General features: G+C 32.0%; 2 protein-coding genes across 5 annotated transcripts in view; one reads left to right on the top strand and one right to left on the bottom strand.

Moving 5' to 3' along the window:
- The window catches only part of LOC135126861 (uncharacterized), a 251789-nt gene that overhangs the window by 104010 nt on the left and 128768 nt on the right, over window positions 1-19011 (top strand). The window lies entirely within an intron of this gene.
- Window positions 3060-3858, bottom strand: LOC135127453 (uncharacterized). The gene has a single exon (XM_064053902.1). It carries the CDS (start codon window positions 3848-3850, stop codon window positions 3215-3217), a length of 636 nt encoding a protein of 211 aa, XP_063909972.1. The 5' UTR covers window positions 3851-3858; the 3' UTR covers window positions 3060-3214.

The following is a 19011-nucleotide window of genomic DNA, read 5'->3' as shown; positions in this document are numbered from 1 at the left end:
TCTGTCTGTGTCGATTTTCATTACACAGATAACCTCCGAAACTACTGGACTGTTTGTTGTCACATTTTAGATGTATGTTAGGAATATCGTGCAGATGTAAAACGCTAACTAAAATTTGCCTAATCGTCCTCACCAACATTGTGATGACGTCGTAGTAAATGTAATTCATTTTTTACAAAGACACCTGTGGTTTATGAAGTCGTCTTGAGTTTTTAGCCTATCCTATGTGTCCAAATTTTCCTCAAAATGATCCAAACTATACAATAATATTTTTAGTTTTGAGTGATGGCGATATTTAACTACCATCGCGATCTTCTTTTCGTAGATTGTGAGTGGTGGTATCTATATTCTTGTAATTTATATGGATTATCATAAAATAAACAAAATTTCCCAAGCTGAATTTATTGGACTGTATTTTAGGGACGAGAGAAGTTATGCCTAAATAACCTAAGATCAATTTCTTAATTTTGGATTTTACTGAACGAATATTTTGAAATTTTGGCATTATATTAAAATTAATTTAATGTTTCACTAAAATTAATCTCATCCGCTTTAGAAAGTTAATAACGCCATTTCAATTTTTACATCCCGAGAGTAAGCTAAGGAAGTATTACAATAGGATCCATCAAGGAAAAGGATAATTTCATGTTTTCTCAACATTTCATGACCCCTAGAGCACGAAAACTTAACTGTCCCGTTTCGTCTGTGTGTACGTGTTGATTTTTATTAAACAGAAAATAATCTCCGAAACTAATAGGCAGCTTGTTGTAAAATTATAATGCGTTTAATCAACCTTACCAACAATGTCCTCATCAGTTTGCATCTGCTCGTGGTTTATGAATCTGCCTTGATTTTTGTGTAATATTTTCTATGTGGGTTATGTAGCCGACACTCTTATGCGTCAAATACCTACCTCTTTGCCGAGTGGGTTAGATGATGAGTTCTCTGATATTAGATTGTATTTAAGGGATAACCTTCGTCAATTTTTTTTAAACAAGAATGTGTAAAGTTGCACAGTCAACTGTGTTTACTATACCTACTGCTTTTCACATCAATACAATCAAAATAATTTGGCTGGATCGGCCATTAGAACTTATCCAAGAGTTACCCGAAGATAACAAAATAAGTTCACTAAGAAACTACACACTAAAAATATTTGTTGAAATCGCCAAAATATCCAGCAATTCGCATCGGAATTTTAAGGATAAAATATGCTTCTAAAGCTAAAAGTTAAAAGTGCAACCTGTGCTTGTAGAAATATATGCAGAGTGTCCCAATTAAAACTCCGCGGCGTTATATCTTGAGAGCGGATAAATATATTGAAATTCTGTAAACAGCGTTGTTTTTAACTTGAAAAAGAAAGTTTAATTTTTACATTCATGCGACACAAACCTATATTTTTTTAAATTATATATTATATATATATATATATATTTTTAACGAATTTTGATATACCTTTAAATAGCGATTATAGTGATATATAACACTTACACCTGGTTTACAGAAGCGCAATTAAATATTTAACTACGATTCAATTTTTAACACGACGTTAAAGTAGAACACAATCGACTGTAAAAGCCAATCAGTCGTCGCTAAACGTGTCGTTAATCTCAGTTAAAATATTGTATAAACTGGCACTTAGAAATTTATTTCATTTTCTGTTGAAAAAAAAATATATAAATATCTCTCAACTTAAATTTGCAATGTACCAAATTAGGGTGATTTCCGTTTTAAGCTAAAAACAATATCGTTTACAGAATTTCAATATCTCTATTCGTTCTCAAGATAAAGGTGCGGATTTTTAACTGGGATACTTTGTATAGGAAGTTCCATGTGGAAAACCGCAGTTGTATTTTGCACCTTAATATAAAGAACACTCTGTATAGTTAATAAAATAATCTTACGCTACACAACTCAAAAAAAGTACATAGCTTGGAGTCATCTTGTATGTATAACCATAATGCATACGAACAAAATCATGAGATAATATACAGAATCGTTCTCTTATTCACAATTTTTAAGTAAGTTTTGAACATTTTCGTTTCGTTTCAGGTCAGATTTCAAAAATTTTGACATTTGAATCAGAAAATTCTATACCTTTGTTATCGATTATATTTTACTTTTTAGTTTTTATATACTCGTAGAAACAGTTAATATAATAGATTAATCTAAGATAATTTAGGCCGAACTGCCCTCGTCCCTGAAGTATACTCAATACAATAAATCTCGCTTCGTCCAAACATTTTTTTTTGATAACTCCTATATGTTAAAAAATATAGATAATACTGAGTATAAGGAAATCGAACCCATGATCTCCGCGTTGCGAGCAGGATATATTAATCGGGCGATTGTATTGGGATTTTTTTGCGAAAAAACTATCGGTCCAGTAGACGAAAGACGAAAACGGGGATCCTATTTTTTTGTACTATAGGGGGCTTGAAACGTTGAGAATACGTGAAAGTAGTCATTTGCTGGATGGACCATATTACAATAATTCCTTAGCTAACGCAGAGAAGTAAAAATATACACTGCGTTTTGTATCGTCTAATAGAAATGAGTAAGTAAATAGAAATTTACTTCATTATCCTTTCAAAAAAATGTAGTGGGGATACAACTCTCCAAACATGTGTACAAGTAAATTCACATAAAAATATGTGTCTCTTTAATGTTCTGTTACAATTACGTAACAATTTATTTAACATGACTCAGTTGAAACTCAAAGAAAAGTGGTTTTATCGTTTTTTGTGTCGATAACTAAGGAATTTTTTTATGGTGGTACCTTAACAAACTGTTGAAGTCAATGCTCCAAAATATTTAGATAAAATGTTTAAATAAATATAGTTTTAATTAACCAAAATAGAATTCATTTTTACCAGAGCGAGTAGAAAATAATTAATGATGTTTTGATAATGCCGTTCCGGAAAAGTTTTTCTCCTAAGAAATATTTAAGTTTTTCCACGAAAATTTACGAACTAGCACAATTTCATTCAGTTTGGTAAGCGTAACCATGGAAACGTCTGGCCATTATCCAGACCCCTTAATGTAATTAAAAGCACCGCCATTTGGAATCTTTTATTTTATTTTTTAAGTTTTCACACAATGCGAACCTATAAGTTATGCATCGCCCTCTTGCAGAATAAATAACAACAATAAATATCCTAACAAAAATAAATTATGCAATAAAACGATCCTCCCTTATTTCTCCCAGCAAATTTTATATCTGCAGCTGCCTGAAAATGAGAGTTTTGGGGTCATAAGTGTAGATCGGCTCTCGAATGGGCTCAACATTCTCGTACTTCAGTTGAGCACTGTAGGCCATATTTGGCACATCATCTTTGGTCATATAAATAACCCTCTGCAATAACCCACTCGGATGATAGATATAATAAATTCCTTGTTCAGAAACCGCGGAATTCTCTTCGGTCAATTTCTCATTTTCCTTCACTTCGTTCTCCTTCTGTGAATCGTTGAGTTGTTCGGCCTCTTCAACAACGTTTTCGGTGGTTGTGGGCAGCTCGGTCGTAGTAATCTCTTGGGCCTCGGTTGTCGTAGCTTCTGGCGGGCCATATTCCTGGGCTGGGGGCCCGTAAGTGGGTGGAGGGCCGTAAGTTTGAGGCGGAGGGCTGAACTCTTGACGCGGCAGCTGTTGACGGGCTGGCAGACTAAACGCGAAATCTTGTCTGGGCAATTGTTGACGAGCCGGAAGGGAGAAACGAGGGCCCGAGGGTCTCCATCCAGAGGGCTGGTAAGGGCCGTCTTGTTCTCGACTTTCGATGGGATATCTTTGATTGAAAGTGTGGAAGTCGGCGTAAGCTGCGCCGATGATGGCAAGAACCACTAGGAGCTTCATGCTGGTAAGCGACTGGAAAGAAGACTGTGGGTGTTTTGTCCATGTAGGTATTTATAGGAGGTTTATGGCGATTGATTATTCATAATTTGCTAAGTTTCGTATGACATTGGCCTGGAATTATTTTGTTGGGGTATATCTTGGCAGCGCTTCAATACAAGAATAAGATGTCACGTAAAGGATGAGGTGTTCTCATGAATTATAAATCGTACGACAATACATGGTGTACTATTTTTCTTGGAATGCATAATGACTAATATCGATCAGCCATGTGATAACAAAAGAGAGGAAAAGTCATTTATTTTACAAAGAAAATATTGTTGCTTTGTTGTGTATGTATGAGAATAGAAATTGTTAGTCCGCAGCAATTAACGCGTGAATTAATTGAATACAGATTTTTGATAAAATTCAAAAACTTGCGAAAATTGATTTAATTATTTTTTGGAAATAAAAAGGAACAAATTGGGGTCAAAGATTATAAAGACTATTCCCTTTTTCGTATATATTACTTTACTTAAGGATTATTTTTCTGATATTATTTTAAATAACATTTTCCTTGATTTCATGACATTTTAGATTTTAGAAAAGTTAGGAAACATGAACTTCAAAATGCAAGGTTCGGCTTTGGAAATGTTATATTTTTGAGAAACAGTTTTGTGAGATTGGATCTAAAAAATATTCAGATGATTAATAGACAGCAGAAACTAATTTCACTGTACAAGATGCTTCAGAGTAGGCTATAATGTGTACAAAGTGTCCCCAATGACTTGGGCACATTGGCACCATAAAATATTTTGTCGCTTTATAGCGACTTCTATCAAATAAATTTACCTAATAATGAGTTAAGTGCTGTGTGTCTAATATCGGTCATTTTTTAGATTAGTGCGTTGTAATATTTCTTGTTTCTGTTTTGTATTACCGTCGAGAAATCGAACTTTTGTCCTGATTTATTGTGGTTTTTCTGCCTTTGTGATTTCACATTTTACCTTTTCATTCTCACTGAACTTTGAAAATGAAAACAATCATCAGTAAGATTGATTTATTCGTTGGAACTGTTCAGCAGTTGGGTTCCATGTGTTCCAAAAGGATTTTTCATATTACAGTTTCTGAAATAGCATACGAATTTTTATTCCATTATTGTGCACTTTTTGAAGCAGAACACCTTTATGGATGCTTTTATTTATCTTCAGTGTAAATTCTTAATATTTTATTAGATTTTATGATATCAAAAATCACCATATTTTCTTAAAAAACGCTTTTTTAAATAAACAAAGAAAACGGAAGTTATTTTGGAGGAGAATAATGGTGATGAACGAGATGACGTCACCTCGAAATTGTACAAATGTTATTTAAATTTTATGAAATAAAATACTGTATCTATAAAATACTCAAAATTATGTGAAATATATTCTATTAAAATGTGCAAAAATTACGGTCTATACTTGTGATTTCACTGCATCCATATTTTTTAGATGCTTATACAGGGCGACTCAAAAAAATTAAAAATAAGTCAGTTTATTTTATTGATTATATCAATAACGGGTTACTCCATTTTTCCGAAAATTTGCGGAAACAGTACCTACTGTTTGTTATTATAGTACGTTTCTTTATTTTTATGTACATATATATTTTTAACTTATAGGGGTTTTCATAAAAAATAAATAAAAATCGCAAAACCAAATCTTTAATTTTTGAAAAACCTGGATATGTTGTATTCTACTTCAGAGACGAGGAAAGTTTTGTGTAAATAACCTGAGACTAAATTTTTTATGAGGTTCCGTTGTTTTCAATGTAAGGAAAAGAAATGTGTTAGAACAATTGGAAAAAACATCTTTCTATGGCAATTTTTTGTTATAATAGAACAATTTTCGGCATTTTCTGCTGAAATTATTTTATGTTGACAAAATTAAACTTTTAGGTTACTTGATTAAAATATGTATCTGATGTATGTAGTAGAAAACTGACAAACTAGCTCAAAGTAAATATCGGGATATTTATGTCATACTACTGACACACAAAAAATTATACAATATTCAATCAATCAATCGATAGGAATCATGTTGGAGAATGAAGAAAGGGGTATCAATTCCTACTTTACATCGAAAAGATCGTGAATGGATAATATTAAAATTTAAAAATTATTTATATTACTATTATTAAAGATTGACAGTATTGACACAATTAGTCGTTGTGGAAATGATTGTTTAACTAGAAGACATATTTTGCTAATTTGTTACTAAGTATGTTATTGATATTTTGTGTACATTTTTTTTTCTTTAATGTATTGTACAATTAGTTATTGTTGTGCTGTAATTGGGAAATTAATCCGATTAGACAATAAAGTATACATTATATTATTAATATTAAATTGGAATGTTTTGCTCACATAACATCTAGATTACTACTTAAGGATAATATAGCAACAAGGGGATTTCAGGTAAGGGATAGATTCACTTAATAAACTTAGTAAAATTTATAAGAATTTTTTTAAATAGAACACTTTATAATAAAGGTGAATGAAGACATACGTCAACAAACAACTATTGTACTTTCGGAGTTTGCGCTAAGGAAATCAATGAAATAGAGTTATTATCTTAAATGTTTAATTTCATCTGTTCCTGAAATTTTACAGAGTGGAAAATACGAAAACGCGTTGTATCCGTCTATCTGTATAGGTTTTTGTACCAATTTCTCCCTGATTTGTATTTCTTTTGACGATTTTACCATGTTACTTTAAAATTTTAAATGTCTTACAAGATTATTGCAATGTAACTGTACTTCTGTGGATGGAGAATTATTATATCAAATAATTTAAATTAATTTTGCAATAATATAATGAATTCATCTGTTAAACTAATGCGATTAGAAATAAGTAAGCAGAAGTGCTTTTTTTTAATTTCAGTATAGTAAAAATTGAATTTGGCTGAAGACTGGGTTCTGTGTAGAAGGTAAAAGATTCAACGAAAATTATTGGTTCATTCACCAAAAATGACATTCCAAAATTGTTCCAAGTAAATTCTAAAAAAAATGTACAAAAGATTATGCTAATATACCTTAGGTTTGCCTAAAGTCAAGTTCTATTTAGAGGTAAATAAAAAAAAATTATAATTTTGGTGACTTATTTCGCCACCCCGACACAATAACTCCCGACACAAGTGAGCAAAAATATCACACACAAAATAACGGGTGATGAAAAAGTTTCTAGATTAGAGTTGGCCATAGAAATATTCGTCATGTCTTTGATTAAACTGTAAATGTCATGCATAACATCATTTGTATTTCAATAATTTGCGATTTTTGACAATTGCATTTTAATCAAAGACATGGCAAATATTCCCATGGCCAACTTTAATCTAAAAATTTTTGATCACTCGTTATATGTACATGCATGATTCACTGTTAAATACCGTTGTTTATTCGCATATCACCTGTTGCATAGATACTGCATACTTGGTGCGTACTACATATAAATGTATTTTTTAGATAGTAATCAGAAAGTACATTCTTAAAAAATCTGCAATTTGTGAAACAAAAGTTATAACAATTTTTTTTTTAACTACGAAAATTTCATACCGGGCTATTTTGACGGACCTGTTTTGATGGGTCACGCATTTACACAATATGTATTCTTAAATCAAATTAGTAAATTTCGCAGTCCACTAGTTTCAAAGAGCTCTTATTTAATATAGTTAACACATAACAGCAACTGAAAGATGGAACAAAGGGACCTATCTTCTTATATTCTAAGAGCAATGAAACGTCGAGAAGCTATGAAATTAATAATTTCTTGATAATATTACAAACTTCCCTAGCTTACAGTCAAGAAGTAGTAATGACAATTTCTACCAAGTCTAAAATTACAATACGATAAAATATTTATATATTTTCTGGAAGACCTGAAAGCCACTGAAAAGAACTTGTCATAAAAATTTAGTTCAAATTTTTTTTACCATAAATTCTGGGTTACTTCAGGTGAATAATACTCGATTTATTTCTTTTCTTTGTTTAGTCGGATTTCTGATTTCCTGCGGGAACCCTCAGGCAGCAGATACCCAGGTGCATCATTGGAATGTCTGAGTTGAACATAATTTGTTATTTATTTATGCCTCCTATGTATATGAGGGAAAAAATTTCAATTCCATTAGCTCAGGAATCAATATTTCCGCTCATAACTGGAATGAATCGTTCCATACGAAACAAAGGAAGTTAGTCTCCAGCAGACTTCGCACAAAAACCCCTATTTGTTTTTGTTCGTCACTTCCACACTATACGTCTTTTTTATGATTTAAAAATGTGACATTTTGTCCTAAAATTTCTGGTAATGGTCGTGTTTTACTGATTGATCGTTATTCTATCTTTATCTTTGGTGCATATTACTATATTTTAGCACAGTGATTACACCGGCAACTTGAATTTTATTAATGAATAAAAATTTACGCGATCTCGTAATATTTTCGGAGAAAATTCCCCAATATTAGGTTTCCTGGCTCATTAACTATTTGCGTAGTTCATTTTCAGACAACCAAATCGTTATTAGCGCAACGAAAATTACTCCAATGGAAGCTCGCTTTGAATACTAAAGTAACGAATTTTTTTAAGCTTGATCAATACGGAAAAAAAATCCTTCATAAATAATTCTATCCCCATTTAAATGCATATTACAAATTAAATTATTTTTGGCAGACATTTTTAAAATTCAGACGGTGCGCATAATGAAGCTTTTACCTTAAAAGGTATCTAACTAATGAGCAAAAACTTAAAAAGTACTCTACAAATTAATTGGAAATCATGTTGTGTTTCCATGAATGGAGTAAAACACGGAATTGAAATTCGTTTCATCATGAAATAAGTAAACGTAAAGAGTTGTTTTCCACATTGCTCAAGTAGAAACGCTAATGGTGAAAAATGAGAGAAAGTTAACGCCAAATTGTTGTAAGTAAGTAGTTACAGTCTTTTTACGGACAGAAAAGCTGATTAGAAGAGTAGAAAATGTGATACAAAATCTATAAAATTAGTCAGAATTGAGCTAATAATGTCAGTGCATTTTTTATAGCCTGGAAATTTCTCATAATTTTATTGTTTAATCTTAAAGTAAAATGTAAAAAAATGTTGATTACGTACTTTATGAAACAATTAAAAATACAGCTAGACTACGATCAGACAGCTCCTGCATACAAACGAACCGATTAGAATTATTATTCCAGCAGTGCGTATTCGATCCTTGTCTCACGCGTGTTACACCTTTTCGGTATAATTTATCGCATCAAACAATAGTAAATTATGCAACGCACAGGTACCCAATCATTGGGTCAATGCCGTAATATTTTCAGCGCCTTAGAACAATATCAAAATTATCAATGAAAAATCCCTGGAATTCGCTATAAATACCTGAAACTCCCCCTACAGCAGCAGTCGTAAACCAACATGAAATTTGCTGTGATAATTTGTGCAATCGTTTTTGGGGTGGCAGCATCACCCCAACGACCACTTTACAGTTCACAGTACGCCACTGTTTATTATCAAGGGGGCGTTTCGGAGAGACAAGTGCCACAAAGCGTATACGGTACTCCTACGCAGGATGAGTTAACCACTGAAAGTATTGAGCTTGAAAATACCACAGAACGTGAATCGGAGCAAATTAAAGATCGAGAAAACGATGCGGTTGAAGATAAATTGACTGAAGCTAGTGAGGTGGAGGGTTTGAAGGAGGAAGCTGTTTATTATATTTATCATCCCGGAGGTCTACTCCAAAGGGTTGTTTATTTGGCTAGGGACGATCCACAAAACATGGCCTATACAGCACAGTTTAAATATGAAAACGTGGAGCCTATCAGCGAACCAGTTTATACGTACGATCCGGAAACATTCGTCTGGCAACAGTTGCAACGTTAGCGGTTATGATGTGTGCCTGCAAACTGTCTGCTAATAAATTTTTCAGTCGAAATTTTGTGATTAATGTACCTATGGAATAGTGTAGAAATATAGTTCACATGTCGAAATGTAGAACAGACACCTAGTTACTAACGATACGTCAATACCGGAATTCAGAAAAATAAATATGTACTTTGCAAATGTTATTCTTGGTACATATATGCTGTGATATTAAATCGGCAAAAAAATTAACATGACGTTTCACGAGTATGGGTATCTTTATGAAATACAAATTAATGTAGTTTAGCAACAGTTTAACAATAAATAATACCAGTTGTGACACACTCTTGCAGACTGTTACAAATGCTTGTGGTGAGAGTTTAATTACAATATGTCTGTTCGCTGTAATATCGATTTGAATAAACAAACATAGGTGCAAAAAATTCCCATAAACTAAATTTTGTTTTATGCAAGTGATATTAAGTGGAGTTATTATGTATTTATAAACTTTTTGTTAAAATGTATATTGAAATGCTTTTTTGTGGCATTTGCGAGTTGCTTTTAAACAAATATATATTGAAGCTGGATGGATTTGCTAGAAACAAAATATAAATTAAAAGTTACATTTTAGAGTAATATTGAAATTATATTCCTGCAAATATAGATGCTACAATAAAATCGTTAAGTAGTGTTATGTAGAGCTTTATTCACCATTGTTGTAACGTTTTTTTGAAAAAAAAAAAAAACGGTTTTACTACATATATAATTTTTCGAAATGACATCGTTAACTTCCTAAATTAAGAAAAAGTAGGTTTCTCTTTTCTCTGTCTGCCGTTTGTTGTCTGCTGACGGAATATCTCTGAAATTACTGGACTGATTGTTTTTTTTTTTAATTTTTTAAATGTGTTTTAGAAATATCGTATAAAATTTGTGATTACGTCATAATTGTCCTAAGTGAATGCTTCTTAAATTTCACAAAATAAGTAAGTGCAGTTATTATGTAGTTATGAACTTTTTGTTAAAATTCATATTGAAATACATTATTCTGAATTTTTATTAATCCGCCCTTATGGTTTGTTGCAGAAGTCTGCATGTGTATCTACATTTTACGATTTAAATTAGCAAGTATAAAATTTTGAAAAAAGTTTGAAGGTTATCGCAACGATAATAGTTTATTTTCTTCAAAAATTTCGTTTTTGTAAAATTCTAGGTACACAGAACTATTTTTCTCGACGTTTCATGATCCCTAGAGTATGAACAAATGTTTCCGTCTCACTGCATATATTAGACAGAGAATTTCCTAAACTACTTGACCGATTGTTACCAAATCTTATATGGACTATCATGCAAAACGCTAACCAAAAGTTGTCAACAATATGGTAACCATCACTTCAAATTTTTGCGTTGCAACTGTTATTTAAATCTCATAAAATCATATACTTTTATACTCGTGATTTATGAATTCGTCTGTGTTTTCTAGCCTAGACATTAAAATTTTTACTTTCTGAGCGTAAGCTAGGAAGTAAGGAAGTTGTGTCTACTAGCTTAGACATTTTTTTTCTTACACTGTGCCTGCTATTATCTATATATTTTTTAAAGTAAAGTAGTTATCACAAAATAAATGAAATTGCGCAAAATTTAACTTTATAATTTTTTGAAAAAGCTGGATTTGTTGGTCTATGTTAAAGGTTCTCTCTTTAGAGCCATTTTTGATTATCAGATCAGCAATTATCTCTTTCAGTTCGCATGATATTTTTAAATGTCTTTATTAAAATGAAACATTTACAATAAGACTATGCGCCCCAGTTGGCTGTTTTGATTTTTGGAATATTTGTTTTCTATTAATGATTTCGTATAATGGGACTTGTTGGTTGAGTATAAAAGGAATTCAGGATGTAGCAACAATTTGTATAACGCGAGATTTTGTTATAACAACTTGCGAAAAACGTAAATGCTTTTTTTCAATTTTCTGTTTATTTAGAACGGCCTGTGATGCATCATCTACTAAATTCTCTTCAAACTCCGGTTGATTTTCTGTTTCGAAAATAATTTAAATCTCTTTTTTTTTCTGTAGAACTTAATGATGATTCTGATAAATTCATCATGAACCTTATAATGAGTAATTTTTGTCTTTTGATGTGTTTAAAGAAAATAGCCGGATATATTTTCGAATGCGCTTCTTTTGTGCCATGTTTTCTTTAAATTGTAATGTATACATTTTTAACCGATTTTCATTTTATAAATTACGATTACAATGATATAAAACATTTAGAGCCGACTTGCGGAAGTTGAATTAAATATTTGATTGCGGTCAAATTTTTAATGAGGCATTAAACTACCACGTAACGGACCCTACGCAAATCAGATGTCTCTGAATGCCTCATTAAATGCGTAATTAACTTAATATTAACTAAAATATTCCATAAAGTGGCTCTTAGGTGTTTATTTCATTTTCAGTCCAAAAAAAAATAAAAGTTATAAATATATAAAATAAGTTTAGACAGGAGATCCATCGCTTCTGCAGTACGAGCGAACAAATTGTTACGAAATAATCCCATACGCCGCCCTAGTACGACGCCTATGGGTTCTAGAGCTTTCTAGTATGTACGGTAATGATGACTCATCGTCAGTGACGGCGGCCGGCGGCGTTCGCTAAATAAAACCTGAAAACGGAATTCGCGATAAGTATTCCAGAAAGATCCCGATCGTCGAACATCTAGAAGGAAGTATGGATTTAAATAGATGAGGCCACCTTCGGGAAGGATTATTATTCAGTCGAGTCGAGTCCAACGAGTGTCGAGAAAATCCAGTCAAGTTGCGCGGTAATTATTTTCTACATAATCGCTCTGTAATTAGTCGTGTAAATTCGAGTTACTAAGAAATAAATTTTTGAGTTTAACCTATGCCGATTTTAAATACTCATACAACGTAATAATATGTTTCTAAAAATATTAAAATTAATTTGTACACATTTTGTTTTGATACCCATATAAGTTAAATAATATAAATGTATGTGTGGGCTGCAGAAAAACAGGTAAAGAAGCATGCTGTGCATTAGTTTCAAGTGAATTTTCCCATAATAAAATTTTAAGATGACGTAATTAATTTTTTGCAAGATTTTACAGCATTCAGTTTTGCATTACTTTATGAGCTTACGAGAAATAAAAACTGAAGCTGCGTAAAATAAATAACTTTTATTTCACAAAAATTATAAAAACATCTTTTAAAACAGCCGTTTAGGTAGGCATATGTTTGAATTTTGGTCTTTTACATTAAACACAAATTTCTTACTAGTTCGCGATTAACAACGTACCACGCGTTAATAAGGCTCAACATTTTTTCTAAATCAAGTCAAGTTAGGTCAGGTCAGGTTAGGTCATTTTCCAAATCGCAAATACGCCTAATCTTTTATGAATCAAATAAAAAATAAATCAAAGGGGCTCTATTTCCGATCCAAGTTTTACCAGCAAAGACATATTGCAGTAGTCCAAGATTTTCTAGGTTAAAAATTAATACAATTATGTTACATATTTGTAAATCTATTTCCAGGACAAGATATGGCGTTCGATATATCTCTTCATTTACATAATTCATACTTTTACACTTAAAACTAGTACAATACCTATACATCATTACATCACTGTAATCGTAATTTAATGATCTAACAAAATCCGTTGAAAAATATCTTCATAGGTTTGCATTGTAATATTACTATTATGACAATTATTAAAAAATAAGTGTTCCATTCCGACTACAATAAATGGACAATTTTGCTCTAAGATACATAGATACAAGTTTCCATAGAAAGAATTTCTATAGAATCCATTAGTGTTACTAACATAAAAAACCTATTAAAGCACTGTACTTTTTATGATCGACCAATTTTAGTTCAATTGATTCTTTAATACATATTTTCTTCATTGCTTCCATTTTTTTTTTCTCTATATTATACGTTCTCGTCACCTGCACGAATATTTCATCCTATATAAAAATAATTTCCACATAAAAGAAGTTAATATTTTTCAAGAAAAGTTGAAGGTTTTTATTATAACAAATTTTATTTGTATATTTTGTATTGCGAATATTATTCTTTTTTTTTAATGTTCGGTAAGGTTTTGCTTTGATTTATAAATATTAGTAAACCCCTTAGAAACATTTACTGAAAATTTTATGACTGTTGCGATGGATTCTTAATTTACAGAAAACATGTAACCATGTTTTATACATAAAATTCAAAGTTGCCATTTAGGAATGAAAACATCTTTGTTCCCCTTAACGTTTGTTTCTTTATAAAAAGATTCTCTTGATGAAGTTTCTTCGTCCTTATCAGCTTCGTTATCCATCGTCACTGCAACTTTCTGTGTAATCGGAACCTTTTGAATCATCACCATCATTAAAAAACTCAGGACATTCATTACTCCCGAAAATCTTCTTGTTAGGATGTTTGAAGTCCTCTGATTAGGTCACTTGGGACAACTATAACATAACATCTGAAAACACAGTTTGGACACATTTATTCTAAGCTGATACATAAAAATAAAACCACAGTGAAATGTATAATATCTCCATTTATGATTTGCTAGACAAATGTATGACATTTATGTTCAGATACCTATAACATCCTCGGTATATTTTCACAGTTTAGAGCAAACTAAAACTAATATCAATTTGCATATACATATTATTCAGGTTATGGTCAACTCCGACGAGACAGTCATATGTGGCGTAGAGTGTTGACAAAACACGATCTGAACAAATACAGTGGAAATCTGGAACGTATTCCGAATAAATTTGAATCTCGTATGGGGCGACGAAACTGAAACGGTTCAGGAAACTTATTTTCATGACTCGCTAATTTACGTTTCATGGTGTTGTACATGATTTCTTTTTTTGTCTGTTCGTTTGTCTGTTTGTGTGCGACACACAATGAGACTTCCAAATTAAGAAAGGTCGTCGAGAAAATTCTGTATTTATTAACTTTCATAATAGATTTTTATGTGTGTTAAAGAACTCAATCCTGTTATTAAAAGTATTTTAAGCGGCTAAATTATTATGTCATTAAACACGATATCTGCATTTTTGCTTCCTAAAAATTAAAACTTTCTACATTGTAACTGACTTTCGTAATTGCATTCAACCGTAATAATAGCTTTCTGGGTAGGTTAACGTAAAGCTCCTCGTGTTTGTTTAATTTTACCCTTTTTTTTCTCTTGTAATAAAAACGGAAAAAAGTGCTACATCGATTAGTCTTGCTAATTTAAGCAACGCGGGACAAGTTTCTTTCGTCCAAAAATGAACAATGGGCTAACATAACACTCCGCTTCTTAGTTTAACTACTTATACCAGAGCAAACTTAAACACCCGAGTTTCAGAAACTTGGTAAATGCGGTATTCTCATTAGGTTTGCTGTGACGTATTTCCGGTATTTTGGTCACTAAAACGGTCTCTCTTGTAATTGGTTAATTTCTGAAGTTTAGACAAGCAAGGACAGCTACAATCCTTGCTGCAGAATTCCACTAAAGCTCATATTTAAAGTGTCTCACTGACTTATTTTATTGATCGCTGTTCGGGTGTAGCAATAAAAAATAACATAAAAGGGTAGATATCTCACCTTTTTCTCCGCAATAAAAATAATGTATACCATATTCACATTTCCAGGAACACCATATAACTATATTTTATACTCCCCTGGAATTGAAAACTGTCGTTGGTATTTTACTGCTATTTTAAACGGCACATATTAGGAACATTCGGAACGTCGTAAATCATCATAGCAGTTAACAATTGAATGAAATCAGGGCATGAATAGTGATAACAAGAGAAAACCAAGATGCAAGAAATCAAATGTTTTTAATTTATGTGGAAAACGTTTCTCTTGTTTGGCACATTATATTTCAAAATTTGTTGGAAATATTGTTTTGATTTTCCTGCAAGAATATAAATAAATAAAAATAAAACCGATATCTTGGGTAAAACATCCACAACAACCGAAATCTAGAAATGTCAACAATGTTAACATATTTATGTGTATTGAACGCAGGGTAAAATTTCTAAGGCGATCTCACGACCCCGAACAATAAGGTTGTTATTTGGCTCCGGGCATTGAATTAACAATTTTTGCACCTGTAATTACAAAATGTTTGCAAAGACCCCTTTGGCGAAAAACTTATGCTTTATGTAGTAAACTGCGACATACTTAGGACAACAGAGAAAAAGTAACAATAATCTAACTTTCAACGCTTTAGGTGCAACAGTAATAAAAAAATTCGTCGAAGGTTATTTCAACAGGGCTTCCTTTTCCCCTCTTAGTACACTTCAAGAATTCTTGTAGAGCTTCTTTTTCTGAACTCATACGTGTTATACTTTAATCATCTATACTCTGCCACTGTCTATGATTCGAACGTATTATATTATGAAAACACGCTTGTTTATATTTGGTCTTAAGTGCACTTGTCCTTAGAAAACGGACAGGGACGATTCATGTGTTGAGAAGTTGATGAGGCAAGCCACAATATGCTCCAATATCTAAGTACCCAATTGTATTGTGGTGCTTGCGTTTTTAGTGGTTCACATGGAAATTTTTTCGCAAAAAATGAAATTTTGGAAATAAGGATGTCAAAAATGTGTCATTTTTCTATGCCAGAAAATCTGATTTGTGTTTAATTAATTATAATATCAAGAATTTCGGAAAATATTTGGATTATAAATTGCCTCTGAAAACAGATTAACATTTGCTTCAAAAATAAGACTGCATTGATAAAAAGCAAAGTTATGCCTGTATTTTTAGCGAGTTTTCCCATTTGAAAATGTTCCGATCAACATTAGTTCAGCAAGAACACGTATGTCAATTGCGACACGTCCAGGTGTAATACTAATAATAAAACACGGAGTGTACCGATGATGTGATGAATAAATTAATAGGTTAAACCGTTCATGATTTTATAAATAATAAAAACATAGATAATAAGGGAGAGCTTAAGATAAAAAGAAGCCACCCAATCAGCACTTCGGACTCGAGACCTTCGGGTGAGAAGATGGAGACGAACTCAACACTGCTACGGAGACGTAATTAGACAGCAGCTTATACTAATATAAAATGTGATCAACTGATCATACAATTTGGATCTTTTTGGAAAAATTTGGATGTCCACGGAAAAACTCAAAGTGGATTCGTTCACCATAAGTGTAGAAAGTATATTATTGTATAATATTTAAATCATTTTACATAGAATTTTTTTGGAGATGATTAGTGAAATTTTGGTTCGCTTTTTACCATCCAGATGATATTTCAGTTTTTTTGGAGATTATCTGTTTAATCAAAATCAATGCACGTGACAGACGAAACACAGACGGCAACGGGAGACCAATTTTTTCGTATTTTAGGGGTCATGAAACGTCGACTATACGTAAGAGCAACGAGATATTCGCCGGATGGATCCTACTACATGCTCGGGAAGTAATATTACTTGAAGTATTCGTAAATTTGTTTACACGGCATATAATTTTATCGTTTCTCTAAAAACAGTTCAACAATTTCCTTATATGTTTAACAAGACACAGCTATTGGTATTACATTGTATATCTCCAAATAAATGTTGACATTCATTAAAATCTTGATATCGTCATTAAAAAAAAATTATTTAGGAAACAACCTTGTCCCAAACGTATATTCTTAAATACCGCTTTTGATGTTTTCAACTAACCGCGTTTCAAAAAAATATATTTAAGAGAAGCTTTTGTGGACTATTATTCACAAACTGCTTATCCGATTTCATCGAAATTGCTTTGAACAGTAAAGAAGTACCATTAAATAAACGCGTAAACAAAATACGCCTTAGATAATTATGTAGGTTCCTTTACATTTGTATTTTAATAATGTTTAACAAAAACTTGCTTATTACAGATTATCTTTAAAATTATTATTAGTTATTTAGACAGATCTCGCCTCTGAAGCATATTATATTAAACGGGTTTAGTTTCTTTGATAACATGTTTCTGGAAATTTGATTACTTTATGATAAACTCTTTTATATGTTAAAATAAAACTAGCAATGAATGGAAGGATGTAAATGAAATGTTCTTGATGAATACATTTCATTAAAATAATTATGCTACCATTTTTATTCTTTTTTTTTTAGTTCTAATTTAGTCTGTGTAAGACCGCATTACTTTATAACTTTCTAATATCAAATCAGTATTTGCCATTATCCTCACTAAACAATTCACAGTAATCAAATTAACTGGACGCAAGGAACAGAGAAAGAGCTGGAAACTTGAACTCAATTTTAATTGCTAAAAAGTAGAAAACTTCACTTTTCGAGCCCTTCCCAGCCTTTTAAATATTTACACAAGATAGGACATGAATAGCGCAATCTACTCGTGCTCTTTGTTACGTGAAGTTATATGCTTGGAGGAATACTTGCCGGAAATTCCCCAGCGGGTTGACACTCTCCAGGATGACAGTAAACGCAGCAGTGCATTTGCAAGTAGGGCCAGTAGAAGCACCAGGACTACCCTTGTCACAGCGTCCATTACTTGAATTAAGCCCACTTAGCCAGCACGCAACAAATTAAATTATGTCACTCATTAGCTGGGTTTAATTGAAAACTTTAAAAAATCCAGAGAAAGCCGACGTTCCGCTCCGGTTTATTCCGGGGAGCTTAAAATCATTTGATTTATTGCTAGCGATGAGATCGCGTAAAGCTCCCGGTTCATTCGTTTTCAGCATATTTTCGACGCAAAGTGTTCTTTAGCTTGTAAACAAATTAGTTAAGTAGCTAAGAATAGGAGCTTTTGCAATTAGAGGAGCTTTAGGCAACGTCATATGCTTTCAGGATAGCATAATTTGCACAGATGGGTGTTAAAAAGCTCCACGTTTCATTTAGTTCTCTCGTAATTACTTACAGTTTTATCCTCATTAAAATTCGTCGCTATACTGAGCATTAGGCGTCGTTTCTATTGAAAATGTTATATAGGGGGGATTATGCTAAAAGGAGCGATTTTTAAAACCCACTTTCTATTAAGTTGAGGAATTAGCAAATGACGTTAGTGATGACATGAATGGGAAACTTTGGAAATTAAAAACTTCCTAAGGTGAATTTTCGTCATCTGGGAAACTTTAAAATTAATCTCGAGATTGTTGGAATTTCAGTTAAATTGAAGATTTGGTTCGATGAGGCAAATTGATTAAATACCTCCACCTGTTCGGAGAAATAAGCTTCGATTTAAGAGCCGTGATTTTTCAATAAGAAATATTTTGATAATTTTAGATATTCTTATCAAGGAGAAGACAA

The sequence above is a fragment of the Zophobas morio genome, unplaced genomic scaffold, assembly GCF_036711695.1.
Source record: "Zophobas morio isolate AGI-343-1 ecotype UQ-CSIRO unplaced genomic scaffold, CSIRO_AGI_Zmor_V1 ptg000011l, whole genome shotgun sequence".
Classification (NCBI taxonomy): Eukaryota; Metazoa; Arthropoda; class Insecta; order Coleoptera; family Tenebrionidae; genus Zophobas; species Zophobas morio.
The sequence above is the reverse complement of the archived record's forward strand: the minus strand, read 5'-3'. Positions and strand labels throughout refer to the sequence as shown.

Coding starts and splice junctions, on each gene's coding strand:
- LOC135127453 (XM_064053902.1), bottom strand. CDS start 3,850: ATGAAGCTCCTAGTGGTTCTTGCCATCATCGGCGCAGCTTACGCCGAC.